The sequence below is a fragment of the Mustela nivalis genome (genome assembly GCF_964662115.1).
Source record: "Mustela nivalis genome assembly, chromosome: 7".
In the NCBI taxonomy this organism is placed as follows: Eukaryota; Metazoa; Chordata; class Mammalia; order Carnivora; family Mustelidae; genus Mustela; species Mustela nivalis.
Window position 1 is genome coordinate 103,525,170 of NC_139026.1, and position 14,239 is coordinate 103,539,408.

Here is a 14,239-nt window from a genome sequence, read left to right on the forward strand (position 1 = left end):
AGAATTTAGGCAGCCCCCACCGTGGTAATGCATCTGGTAAGCATGGGCTGTCCAAAGACTGGGGACTGGAGGTGATGGTACCATCGTTAACTTCAGAGGGAGAGGGAAATCCTGGGTCCAAGCCAAAATTTTCCAGAATAGCCAACAAAACTCTCTCACTTTCTCACTTTCTACTCCAGACTTTGAACTCAACACCTTGTCATGCTGGCAAGCCCTTCTGTGCTTGGGAAAAGCAGTTGCTCTGCCTCCTTCCTAATGGCCCTCAGGACAAAGAGTTTGGAATGCCAGAGCTGCAGCCCCAGCTCAGGAAAGCTGTCTGAGGGAGTTGTGTGAGGCAGCCCTCTAGCATTTCCTTCACCGTGGCTCCGGGCCAGCTGACTATCCCCCATCTTTTTCCACTTCTTCCCCCTGATACCTTTCGGGATCCTGACTCAGTCTTGGGATCTCAGGATATTGTTAGAACTCATCCCTGGAAGAGCCCGGAAGCCCCTGCTCCACACAGCAAGACCAGACCTCAGAGCTGAGGGACATTGCCCAAGCCTGCTGAAAATGGGCTGGAAGCCAAAACCGACCTTCAAAAAGGGTCAGGTCTTGGATGACTGACAGCCCCAGATTCTGCTCCAGGTTCCTTCCTCAGGAAAAGTCAAGGTCAGCACCAAGTGGCCAAGTTCCTACCCCTCCCTCAGGCTCCAGGCACCAGCCCCAAACTCAATATGGGAGGAGGGAGGAAGTCTGGTAGGAACTCTTATTGCAGCAGGATCCAGCCCTATAAAAACCCTGGTAAGCATAGACCTTCTCTCTCTCTCTCTCTCTCTCTCTCTCTCTCTCTCTCTCTCTGTGTGTGTGTGTGTGTGTTTAGGCTAGCCTGGACTCTCTCAGCCTCACCTGCCAGACAACACCCATTCCCTCCGCACCCTGCTGGCTCTAGTCTCTGGAAAGCTCCATCTCCAACTTGGGCAGCCCAGACAATGCCTCCCAACCTCACCGGCTACTACCGCTTTGTCTCCCAGAAGAACATGGAAGACTACCTCCAAGCCCTAAGTAATGGCCTCACCCTCCCATACCCCTTTCCCTCCCCTTTTCCCCTTTCCCTCCCTGCCTCTCTGTCCCATGGAGAAGAGGGGGTGCTGGGGTTGGATGCTATGGAAGGATTCAGGTGGTAGCACCAGACTTGGGATCCATTTCTAGCCAGGACATTGTTAAGAGTCAGTCTACGGTCCCAGATCCAGCTCAGGGGTGGCCCACAGCCCCATGGTGCTGCTGCCGTTGGGGGAGCCCCCCGGGCGGCTTGTGGAGCCCACTAAAAGACAGCCCCCACAGACATCGGCATGGCTCTGCGGAAGATAGCCCTGCTGCTCAAGCCAGACAAGGAAATTGACCACCAGGGCAACCACATGATAGTGAAGACCCTCAGCACGTTCCACAACTACATTCTGGAATTCGAGGTGGGAGTTGAGTTTGAGGAGGATCTAAGGATCGTGGATGGACGAAAATGCCAGGTACTTCTCCTCAGGCTTGGGGGAGGGCACGCGGGTGGCTCTTAACAATCCGGGGCAAAACAAAATGCCTTTTCCCCCCACCCGAGCCAGAGAGAGGGACCGCTACAGCAGCCTGCAGAGTCCCCAAGGTAACAGTCCCCCAAGCGCTCATTGCCAGCCAAAAGGACGAAGAGGTCAAGTCACCCCAACCCAAAGAAGAAATAGCTCACCCTCTAGCCTGTGACCCTGTTGGTCACTGCGGAGTCTCTATTTTCTTAGCTTCTATGAGTCCCCTTTCCTCTATTTCTTTCTGCTTCTTATGCCTTCCTTTTGGTCTCCTTTGCAGACCCTAGCTCTCCTATGAATCCCTTTAACTGGGGTTCCCCCAGTGTTTTGTTCTTGACTTTCTCTCTTTTGTCTGTGCACCAAAGCATGGGCTAAATCATCTATACCCATGCTTCCTGCCACCAGCTATAAACTGTCCTTGACATGGATTCTCCAGCCAGAGCTGCCTCCTGAGCTCCATGAAGTTTTCATCTGCCTATATGTTTCCATCTGCATGCCCCAAGCTCAAAGCCAAATTTATTATCTTCCTACCCAAACTGTTCCTGCTTGTATATTTATTGTCTTCATTAATGGCAATAACCAGCCAGACCACAGACCTGGGAGTCACAGGACTGTCCCCTTACCCCTCCACCCCAACAACCACACACACACACACACACACACACACACACACACACCATCTAGTTGGTCAGGAAGTCTTTATAACTTCTCTTCACTGTCCAGTATAGTTGCTACTAGCCATATACGGCCTTTGAACGCTTGAAATGCAACTAATCCAAACTTAGATAGTGTGTTATAAGCATAAAATGCATAATGGGTTTTTGAGACAATATCAAAAAATGTAAAACATCTCAGTAATTTTTATTTTAATCTCATGCTGGAAAGATAATATTTTAGATATTCCATATTAAATAAAATGTATTATTAAAATTAATTTCACTTGTTTCTTCTTCCTTTTCTAACACAGCCACTAGGGATCTTGCATTTTCTAATGGACCTTGTGTTCATGGCCCATTGTATTTCCACTAAACATTGTTGATTCTTCCTAGTCTTTCTCTAGTGCCACTTTTAGTCAAGCCCTCATTTCTCGTCTGGTGCCTGAATCTGACCCCTCAGACTTAATCTTTCTCTAACCCACTCTGCATACTATAGCCACAAGGATTTACTGAAGATGTAAAAGTGATCATGAATGAAACCCTCTCAGAGACAATCCTTTACATTCCAAATGAGGTCCGTGGCATACAAGGGTCTTTCCCACAAACACTCTAGTTCAGAGCCGCTTATAACCATGTGCCCTTCTTTCTTACCTCCGTGCTACTCCTTCCCTTGCTAGGAATTGCCCAGTATCTCCAATCTAACTAACTCCTCACTTCCGTGAAGACTCAGCTCTTGCCTCCCCACTCCCATCCCCAACCCTTGCATGGCATCACAGGTACCTGTTTCCTGCTCTGTCTGACCAAGATTCAGAGCTCCTTGGTTAGCAGGGCATATCCTATGGGAGGGTTTGATAAATACTGGTTGGAATGCCCAGGCTTACCCCACTCTGATTCGGGGGTGGGTGGGTGATGATCTTTTACTCTCAGGGACACTTCAACTATCCTTGAAATTGAGAAAGAAGGGGCACCTGGGTGGCTCAGGGGTTAAGCCTCTGCCTTCGGCTCAGGTCATGATCTCAGGGTCCTGGGATCGAGCCCCACATTGGGCTCTCTGCTCAGCGGGGACCCTGCTTCCCTCTCTCTCTCTGCCTGCCTCTCTGCCTACTTGTGATCTCTGTCTGTCAAATAAATAAATAAATAAAATCTTAAAAAAGAAAGAAAGAAAGAAAGAAATTGACAAAGAGGAGAGATTCCCTGATGGGACTCCCAACCAATCCTCTTCTTTCCTGAAAGACCCTCTAGTCCAGCTGGAAGTATCCAAAGGACAAGGTCTTTGTTCTTCATCACCCTCCATGCCCCTGCCCCCAAGTTTTACCCCTGGTTATCCTGCTCCAGGATACTTAGCAGTATCTGCCCTAACAGTCACTGTAGACAAACTGTGGGCCCCCTTCTGTGCCCTTTGGGGGGTGGGGAATCTGAATCTGAACTGCTGAATCAGAGCAGCCATCTTATTCAGAATGAAGGGGCTGGAGCTAGACAGTATCAGCTGTGGTGTGAAGAGGGCAGCCCAGCCAGAGTGAATTGGATGCATTTGGGTGTTCAGCCCCCAAATCTTCCCTTATTCCTGCTTTCCCTATAGACCATTGTAACCTGGGAGGAGGAGCAGTTGGTATGTGTGCAGAAAGGGGAGGTCCCCAACCGAGGCTGGAGACACTGGCTGGAGGGAGAGAAGTTGTATCTGGTAAGCTGGGTAAGGGCCGGGAAGGGGGTTCCACCTAGGACACATCCCCTTGCCCAAATCAAATCAGTCCCTCACTCTACTCCCTACCCCCCTTCAAGGAGGGCAACCAAGAAAGGAAAAACAAAGCCCTGGGAAGAGTAGAGAGGAGGAAATCCAGGGGCCAGGTGGGCCTTGGCTGCAAGTCAGATGAATGTCCATAAATTGTGACTAGAGATGGAGACTAGCCGTTTCACATTCCATGACCCAGCTCCCTTCCTTCCTCTAGGGTGAAAAGTTGAAGGAGTGGGACAATGATACAATTCCCCATATATCAAATGCTCTAGCTGTTGTATCCTGAAGGACTAAGCAGAGCTCAAGGACCTTGAGAAAGGAACTCCGGCTGGGAAGAACCTTCTTTCTCTCTCTCATTATTCCCACTCTGTCCCCAGGAGCTGACTGCAAGGGATGCAGTGTGCGAGCAGGTCTTCAAGAAGGTCAAGTAGCCAGAGAGGCACTGAGGTGCCCCTCCAGACTGCACTGGTCCCCAGACTCCTCTTGCTCATACCCCTTGAAGCCCAAAGTATCCCAGGTCAGCAGTCCCTTCCTTGGGTCCCTCCTCCCCCCTCCCCATGTTAATCTATAACTTGCAGCCCCCGGGGCCAAAGTCCTTTTCCTCACACTCCATTGCCCAACTATGGCCTCAGATCCAATTCCTGGTGTAGCCTCCTGGATGAAAGAACCAGGCAAAGGGGGAACACCCCTCGAGAACAAGGATCTCAACTGTCTTTAGTTCATGTGGTCCCTTATCTTCCATCTAAGAAAGAACTGAGCTTGGAGCATTTGGGGACAAGTGAGAATTCAGTCCTGGTAGAACTTTTGGAAAACTGACCGGGGTTCAAGAATTTAAACAGGAACTACTGGTAGAATCTCTTGTGTGTTTCCTGTCCTTATTCTCCAGAAAGCCGCATGTGCTCAGCAGAACCAGGCCCAAGGCAAGCCCTCACCCACACAGAGTTCAACAGACCTGGCTATCTCGTATTTCCATGCTACATTTTGAGGAAGTAGGATGGGACAGGGCGAGACCTTTGTCTAGTGCTGGAGGAGGTTATGAAGCTTCTGAACAGTGACCGGGCTTCCGTATCTGCCTTGGGAAGGATAGGCAGCAAGAAGGCTAGAAAAGATTGAAAGGAGAGACAGATGAAAAACACAAGGCCAAGGCTAGGAAGGTGAGGGACATGGGGGTATAAAGGCAAAAGCAGGGAGAAGAAGGACATGCCTGGTTATAGGGACCCTATGCTTGAAGGGCAGCAAGGCTGGAACCGAGGATAAGAGGGAGAAGGGAGAAGAGCAAGGCCCCTCCCTAAGGGTCCCAGAATACCCTGGAAAAGAGCCCAAAGGGCAGGGCCTGTTCTGGGTCAGAGCCTTTGGACACCTCCCCACCTCCAGGGGCATTGGTCCTTTCAGAATAAAAGTCCTGTGGGGCAAGAGTCAGGGAGAAGAGGGCTCAGTGCGGGATGGGGTCAGAGCCTGACTGTGTGGGAGGTAGGGATTGCTGGAAAGTCCCTGGCCTGTGCTTATTACATGATCACCCCCGCCCCTCTTCCTGCAATGGTTAAACCCCTACATGTTCAAGAAAATCACTAGTTTGGAAAACACTGATCTTACTAGACGTCCTGAAATGAGTTTGGAAAAGGAAAAGAAAAGAAATCAGAGTGGAGCTGAATAGCTCATTCCCTGCCAGTCTCTCAGCAGATGTTCCCAGTGGAGTGGGGAGTAGAGAGCCCTCCTCTGGACAGAGCCATCCAGCAGGAGCTCTGGAGACTGCTGGGTCCTACCTTGTCCCTTTTCCAAGGCACAGTGAAGCCAAAGGAAGATGCTCCATGTATAGTTACCCATTGCCTAAGTCACGAGGGCAATGCTTTGTCCTCGCCCCTCTGAGTTCAGGGTGCGGGTTCAAGCCTCTCCCCACAGGACTGTGCTCTGTGCCCTTCATGTTGGCCCAGCGCTCCTTGCTGCAGTCTTGCCAGAGGACCTGACTCGGAAGCTTGGAGGCCCTCATGGTGACTGTCAGGTCCGATCTAAACCCTTTCAAATCTCCCGTGACATAAGCATCAAGCCATCCACACTGCAAATCCACATCCTTCACTTGACCTTACCTCCTCAGGAGCCAGGGTCCAACAAGAAGCCTGGAGATCCCCCAAAGGAGGACAAGCAATTAGAGGAGAATTGGCAGCTTCAGAAACATCACCAAGGGGGTGGGTGGGAGCAAGGACCTGCAGGGACCGGTAAGCCCGCGCTGCTGTTTCCCCTGTGGGCCGCAGCGGGGCGCTGATGACCGCAGTGGGAGTCAAAGAAACCCCAACTGTTGGGTTTATTTTTTTTTTCTGCTCATCTTCTTTTATTATTATTATTATTAATTTATTTATTTTCAGCATAACAGTATTCATTATTTTTTCACCACACCCAGTGCTCCATGCAATCCGTGCCCTCTATAATACCCACCACCTGGTACCCCGACCTCCCACCCCCAGCCCCTTCAAAACCCTCAGATTGTTTTTCAGAGTCCATAGTCTCTCATGATTCACCTCCCCTTCCAAATTCCCCCAACTCCCTTCTCTCCATCTCCCCTTGTCCTCCATGCTATTTGCTATGCTCCACAAATAAGTGAAACCATATGATAATTGACTCTCTCTGCTTGACTTATTTCACTCAGCATAATCTCTTCCAGTCCCGTCCATGTTGCTACAAAAGTAGGGTATTCATCCTTTCTGATGGAGGCATAATACTCCCTCGTGTATATGGACCACATAGAAACCCCAAGTTTAATCCTCCCTCTGGCCACCTTCTTGAATATTCCATTTCCCACCAACACACACACACACACACACACACACCCCATATCACCACCACCAATTCCCAACCCACGTACTCACCCTGACAAAACCCCAACCCCTCATTCCAATCAGCCTTCTCCATCTGTCCTCAGGTGGAAGAGATAATTACTAGGACACCAGCCGGGAAAGAAGGGAGGGAAATAGCCCTCCCCGGCACCAACCTGTCCTGGAGCACCCCACACTACAGATCCAGGACCAACTGTGACTACTTTGTTGACCAGTGTCCTAGCCCCCAGGGAGATGGTCAGCGATCCAAAATGTTTATTTCCACATGGGAGGGAATAATGGCACCCTTCTAAGCCAGCCCCGCACCAGGCACCTACCCCACTCCCTCTTCCTCAGGCCCAGATAGCACCATATGCTTACAGACTTCTGGCCTGAACTTCAGATGATCCTTTGGTCTCGCTCGATTCCTTACGTCGCTACAGATCCCTCTTCCCAGAAGAAAGTGACCAACGGTGGAAGCACCAAGAGCAGGTGTATGCCTGCTGAAGCAGAGAACCACATGCTTCCCAAGGCCTCGGGCTCCATATTCTGGTAGGAGACCAGAAAGTAGGCAGGAGCAGCAAAGTCTAGCCAAGTACCCCTCCCCACTGCTCCTCCCCCCTTGAGCCACGATCTCCCATGTGACCCCCCACCCCACATGCTCAGACCTGCATGTTGAAAAGAAAACTCGGGCAAAAGAGGACCTTCCTCAACTCTAAAGCACAAAGGCCATCCCAGCCAGGAGCTCCAACCTATAACAACCTATAACACGGTTGGACCCCTTACTGGCAGCAGGGGACCCTCAGAAGCCACTGCAAATCTTGGGATCCCAAAAAAGCAGAGGCCTGGCCATATTGACCCCTTTCCTCAACACAAATGTTATTCCCTACAAGGCAGGAACAACATCTGGTCTAGATTCACATACCCAAAGGCTACTATGAGGCCAGAAGTTCCCAATATAGCTAAGGATGGTCTGCTCCTTCCCTCCTGCCTCTCCCTGCCATGGGCTCTTCCTCTTCTGGAGTGTGCTGCTCCTACCCAGTCTGGGAACCACCTCTAACACCACCACTCAGCTCTCTGGGATGTCTCCCCTGACTTTCCTGGGCGATAAGCCCCTCAACCACAGCAGGACCCATGCCATCAGGGCCCCCAGAGACTGATCTGGAGTCATCCTAGTGCTAGACCCATGATTATGGACAGGTGAGGATGGGGAAGACCTTGCAGATATAGCAGGGTGTGTGAAAGGGACTCGGTGGTCAAATCAGGGAGCTCTGTGAAGGACTCTGAAAGGCTGACCTGGGTTTGCGTCAAGGGAAGGAAGGGAGGGAGGGAGGAGGAGAGGAAGGAAAGAGAAAGAGGTGGAGGGATGAGAGAGGGAGAAAGGGATGAAGGAAGAAAGGAAGGAAGGAAGGAGCAAGCCGAAGCCACTGAGGCCACACATGCAAGCAGTGACCCTGCCCGACCAGGGGCCAGAAACAGTACCCATCAGGCCCTCCCCCTCCTCCTCTAGACCTCAGCCAACAGGATGGCTCTGGGCCAGCTCTGTGGGTACCTACGCTCCACACTATACACCCACCCTCACCAGAGGCCATTTAGATTCCAAAGGCATCTGAATTCTAATTGGCCTCTGCATGAGATGGAGCTGACCTTCCGGGAAGAACAAGGAGACCACTGTTCTCTCCAGGACTTCCTGGCCTACCACCTAACTGGGGGTAGACCTCCTGCCTTCCTCCACCTACCCAGTCCCACATTTCACTTCCCTCTGCCCTCCCTTTTGTTCTGGCCCCTGCAGAAAGGGGCAGCCCTGGGAGCCTCCTTTCTGTCCCCTATGGCCAGTGCCCAAACAGAGAGGGTCAGCAGCCTAGCCAGGCCATTGAGTTTGTGGGTAAATCACTTGCCTCAGAAGTTCTAGGTCAACCTCAAATCACACCCAAAAACTGGGGAGGAGTATTACGCAGTGGCCATGGGAGTAGGCTCTGGTGTCAAACTGCCCCATCTTACTAGCTGTGTGAGCTTATCCAAGCACCAAATAAGCCACTGCAGTAAAAAGGACACCTTTGCTGGTCACACAAAGCAATTCCAGGAGCATTTCCTTCCTCCGAGGAATTTTGTGATGATTCCATGTAAAATCAATCAGCATAATGCCTGGAATAGAGAAAGAACTGATGAATCTTGGCTATTATTAGTTTTGTTATCTCTTACCTCTTCTCTTGCTGATTGAAATTCTCTTTAACTGGAAGCAAAGGAAAAGGCGTCACCGCTAGTGCCTCTGAGTTCACAGAGTGGCTTATATTTATACCGAAGTGTTCAGTGATACCAAAGATTTAGAGATAGTATCACCTTCCCCTTGGCTATTCAGGCAGATAAAACACAGGTCTACTCCAGGGTTCCAGAACCAGAACCTCTCCCTCTGTCCTGTGTCCCCCTCCTCCCCATGAGGACAAATGGGCCATCCCAGACTGGGCCATTCCAGTGCTGGAATCTGGACGGCTACTTCTCCTTCTGCCCACTAGGCTTCCAGAAGCCTCCGGTGGCCAGCTGCAGGTGCGGCCGCTTTCCCTTGAGCCCCCCCACCCCGGTCTTCACTCTTCTTGCCTATGGATGCTAAAACCAGCCAGCACCTTGACCTCTGCCCTGGGGCTTTTTCTCATGGCCTGAGAGGCCTCCGCCCACCTGCCCCAGGTCCCCTGCAGAACATCTCAGGCCCTCCTGGAGCACTGCTGAAGCCCCAGCAACCGCTCCATTCAAGCCTCAGTAGGACTTCCGCAGCCCTACTGACCGTCAGATGAGCCAGGAGGAGGAGTGTCCTGGCAGCATTAATGGCAGTCTTCCTTCCACCAAATGTGCACATCCCTCCTGAGTCTGTTTCACAATGTCTCTCCCGCAGAGGACAGTGTGTGGGGAGAGGTGTGTTTATTGCCCGTGTGGGCCTTTTCATCCCCTGTTCTACAAGACTGCTGAGAGCCAGCCCCTGCTCTTCTCTTTCCTTCATGCACTTAACAATAGCCGTGGGTATTCATTGACCTAAGCAGACAGGCGAGGCAGAGCTAAAAGCCCTACTTGAGGAGTCATTTATTGCCACCTCGCTGTGTGATCTCTGGCAAATTATTTCATTTCTCTGTGCCACAGAACTCGTTCTGTTCAGCCTCGATGTTCTATGACTGATCTACTATCTTGACTTCCACACCCACAGCCTCCCCTTGGCTTCCTTTCTCTTTCCCCACTGTTTTTAGAAAAGCTTTGCTCCCTGCCCTTGACCCAGCAGTCGGGAAATTGTCATCCTTCATGTAACTGAAGTCTATCCCGCAAGGCCCCCGCGGGAGAAAGAATCCCAACATGGGAAGGAACAGCTAGACCACAGAGCACTCTCTTCGAGGTGCCTCCCACCCCACCTCGGCTGCCACTCACCACCCTGTTCTGCTTCTTCACCACTCAGTTCTTACTGAGTAGCACAGATGGGACAAAAGTGAACCATGTAAAATAAGAGTTTAGGAAAGTCTTGGAGAAAACAAAAAAGAAATAGAACAGAGAGTAATATAGGAGTTAATTATCTGAGGTCCAAATTCAGCCTCACCCATCAACTCATTGTGGATGGAAGGGATGGTGCAGAAGACAGCAGAATGGCCTTGCTATTAACAAGCAAAGCACACACACAGTATGCTTAAAGAGTTCTTTACTAAAGGACTTTATTTCAGGCTTGAAAGTCCACACAAAGTCCATGGGACATGGGAGATTTGGAACTGGAATCTCTAGTCTCTGAACTTGTCCCTTTAGACAATGTGTTGATGTGGGATCATTGTCCTAGATTCTTAAGACTCATGCTACGGTTACTGTCCCTTAGGTTGGAAAAAGCATTCTATTCAGGGCTTCTCCTTGCTTCTCTTCCTTTCTCCTCCTCAACAGCTTCTTGGTCCTTTTTGACTCTTTGCTATCTTCCCAAAGCCTCACCTCGTTGGTGTTTGGTCTTCTGTAGGTCGTACTTTGATCTGTATGGTCCTGCTACTTGGTGGGGATGAGTGAAGGAGCCCTTCAGGTCTTAAGGTGAATGAGAGGGTCAGAGCCCCCAACGGCACTCTGGCTTCAGGTTAAGGCATCTGAAAATAACCATATGTAGCAAAAATAACATCCTAGTAACTGGTCTTCAGCATTTATTGTACTAAAATAATATGTCTATTTCTATGATACCCGACCAATCTCCAAGATGGCCCCCAATGATCCCTGCTTCCTGGCATTCCCATTCTTGTGGATTCTCCTCCTACACTGCATTGGGGCATGGGAGTGACCTGCTCACAATCATGGGAGGGAACCATTGTGGAAGCAGAACCTCCAGCCCCAGTCACGCCTTCAGATGAGTGCAGCCCTGGCCAGCACCTCAACTAAAGCCTTGTGAGAGACTCGGCCAACGTTACTCATCGAAGCTGCTTCTGGATTTCTGACCTTCAGAAACTATGTAAAATAATACATGTTTGCTGTTCTAACTTGCTAAATGTATGAGTGACTGATTATACAGCAACAGGTAACTAACACATCTCCTCTCAGCTTTGAATCTCATCACAAATGACCCTCTTTCCAGCACCATATTCTCAATATTTGCCAGGTTGGCTAAAGGACATGGGCAAGTAAGTTAGGGCAGTAAAAACCTGTCCAGCCACAAAAAGGTCTGACTCTACACTCAGTGTCCTAGGCCCTTCCATCCCAGCCCTAGGCCCACACACCACCTGAGTCTTCAGTGCCAGGAACCCACATTTCAGTGTCTGCCCCCCTAGAAGTCTAAAGAAAATGAAGTTCAGAGGTAGGCAGGTGCCTCCTTTCTTTCCTCTCTAAGGTCCACCTGCCGGAATACTTTCTGAGAATCCACCTTTTCCCTAGGTAATTGTTAAAAAGAATGTCCAACATCTTTAGATAATGCCCCCCACTTTCACATATGTGTAAACTTACCTTGTGGCTTTAATAGGACAAATGCAGCAGAATACAACTCAATAAGCCTCACAGCATTAGAGAGACTGTACATCCAGGGGCAGGAGAATATCTCAGATAGCATCAGATCTTTGCTGGTGGGAAGCTAATTGACAAATTCTGCATTGACAGAGCATCAGGGTCCTGAGAACCAGCAGCAATGAGCAGAAGGTGGTGTCCAGACATACAAGGCAGAGAGACACACCTGGGTGGCCAGCCATCCTTTGCAGAGTAAGGAATCTTTGGGGTCCTCCCTAGCCCTCCAAGGCCAGCCTGGCAATACCGGAGCCAAAGATTTCTTTGTTGAAAAGAGGGAGGTTGAAATGGAGAAACACAGATGGGAAAGGGCTATTGCAGAGGCCAGCAGGTTTAGCCAAATCTGATGGCTGGAAAGAGGGGGACACCAGAGAAGGTTTGGGTTTTTTTTTTAAGATTTTATGTATTTATTTGACAGAGAGAAATCACAAGTAGATGGAGAGGCAGGCAGAGAGAGAGAGGGAAGCAGGCTCCCTGCTGAGCAGAGAGCCCGATGCGGGACTCGATCCCAGGACCCCGAGATCACGACCCGAGCCTAAGGCAGCGGCTTAACCCACTGAGCCACCCAGGTGCCCCCAGAGAAGGTATTTTAATGGCTCTCTGTTCTGCCATGCTCTCCCCAACAATCTTGGCTTATGGGCAGCCATTGAGCCTGCCGTACAGTAATCTCTGCTGCCACCGAAGAGAAACAGAATGCACATCAGGTCCAGATCTACTACCAGGGTCCAAAACCCTATTACTTAATGAAGACCAGAGAGGGTAGTGGGCTCCCAGGGAGGACCAGCTGAGCCCTCTCAAGGACTCTTTGTATTCATAGGCCTCCTTTCTCTACCCAACAATGAGGAGCAGAGTCACCTAACAGTAACAGTAAATGGGGCAGGGCTATCCTCCAGGTAAACTTCACTCCCCCTCCCTCCAGATCAGGGAAACAGGAAAGGGGCTCAGACATTCTCTCTTGGAGCATCTGCCCCCACCGCCAACCTCAGCTCCTAGACCTGTCTATCTACCCCCTGCTCTCTTCCTCCCTGGGCACCTTCTTTGGAAACTCCAATGCCTGGCCCATCTTCTTCTTCTCTACCTCATCCATGAGCTTATCCTACAGACACAGGCGCCAGGCATCATGCTCAGTCCTGGGGATATTGAAACCAATAGAGCAGTCCCTCCCTCAAGGAGCTCACGGTCTTGTAAGAAAGATAGTCACGTGCACAGGCAGTTATGGTACATCAAGATGAGTGAGAATGTGTGATAAGCCCAGGGAAGTCATCTAACCCTGACTCCAGGAGGACTTCCCAGAAGAGGGAACCCACGAGGGGGAAGTAATAATAACGGATGGCCCTTCGACTCATTTACTCCTCTCAAGAATCCTATGACATAATGTTATCCTTACTTTACCTAAGGAAATTGTATTGTCAGGATTCTCCAGAGATTTAGGATAAGGTATTGGCTCAAACAATTATGGAGGCCGAGGCAGGTCTCAGGATCTGCTGGCTGCAAGATAGAAACCCAGGAATGTGGACAGTGTACTTGTAGTCTGAGTCTGAAAACCTGAGGACAAGGGGAGCTGATGGCGTAAATCCCAGTCCAAGGGCACAAGACCAACATCCCAGCTAATCCTCCCTTCTTCTGCTTTTTGTTCTTTCCAGGCAGGTTCTCCATGGGTTGAATGATGCTCTCCCATAGTGGGAGGCCCACCTGCTTTACTCAGTCTACCAAATGAAATGCTAACCTGTTCTGGAAACACCCTCATGTATACACCAAGAAACAATGTTTAATTAGCTTTCCGGGCATCGCTTGACCAGGGCAAGTTGACACACAAAATTAACCATCACAAAAATTAAGGAACACAGAGTCTCTTGCTAATTTGCCAAAGGTCGCCTAACAAAGGCAGAGTCAGGATTCGAACCCAAACAGATTGGTTCTAGAGGAGCCTGACCACTTAACCCACAACTTCTCAACCTCAGCACTATGAAATTTGGGGCCAGATAGTTTTTTGCCGTGGAGGTGCTGTCTTGCGCATTGTAGAGTACTCAGCAGCGTCTTTGGCCTCTGTCCACTAGCTGCCAGGAGCACCCCCACAGCTGTGAAAGCCAAAAACTTCTAGATATTTTCAAGTGTTCCCTGGGGAGCAAAATTTCTCCTGGTTGAAAACCACTGACCCAGCGATTTTGCTACTATCCTGCCTTTCTAAGTAAGATATTTTTCGAGTGTTTACCAAATACCAGACACTGTCCAAAGACATTTTGGTTATTAGCTCATGTAATCCTCACAACCCCCCAATGGGTACAATTGTCTTCATCTTTCTTCTACAGGTGAGGACTTTTCAAGGCACAGAGAAACTGCATAAGCTGGGCATGGTCACAAAGCTTCTAAGAGGCAGGGCCTGGATTTGAACCAGGTGGATCTGACTTAGAAACTGACTACTTTAGCCTCTGTGTTATTCTATCTTTTGGTCTCTGGGACCTGGAAAACTCTCAGAACTGGCCAAGGAGTCATGGGTGCAAATACAAG

At 50.0% G+C, this 14,239-nt stretch overlaps 1 protein-coding gene across 1 annotated transcript; it reads left to right on the plus strand.

The window, feature by feature from the left end:
• The first annotated feature begins 797 nt into the window (after positions 1–797).
• RBP5 (retinol binding protein 5) lies at positions 798–4,786 on the plus strand. The gene is made up of 4 exons (XM_082742833.1): positions 798–1,041; positions 1,321–1,499; positions 3,780–3,881; positions 4,310–4,786. The coding sequence occupies exons 1-4, from the start codon at positions 969–971 to the stop codon at positions 4,361–4,363; spliced, it is 408 nt and encodes a 135-aa protein (XP_082598959.1). The 5' UTR covers positions 798–968; the 3' UTR covers positions 4,364–4,786.
• Positions 4,787–14,239: the final 9,453 nt, after the last annotated feature.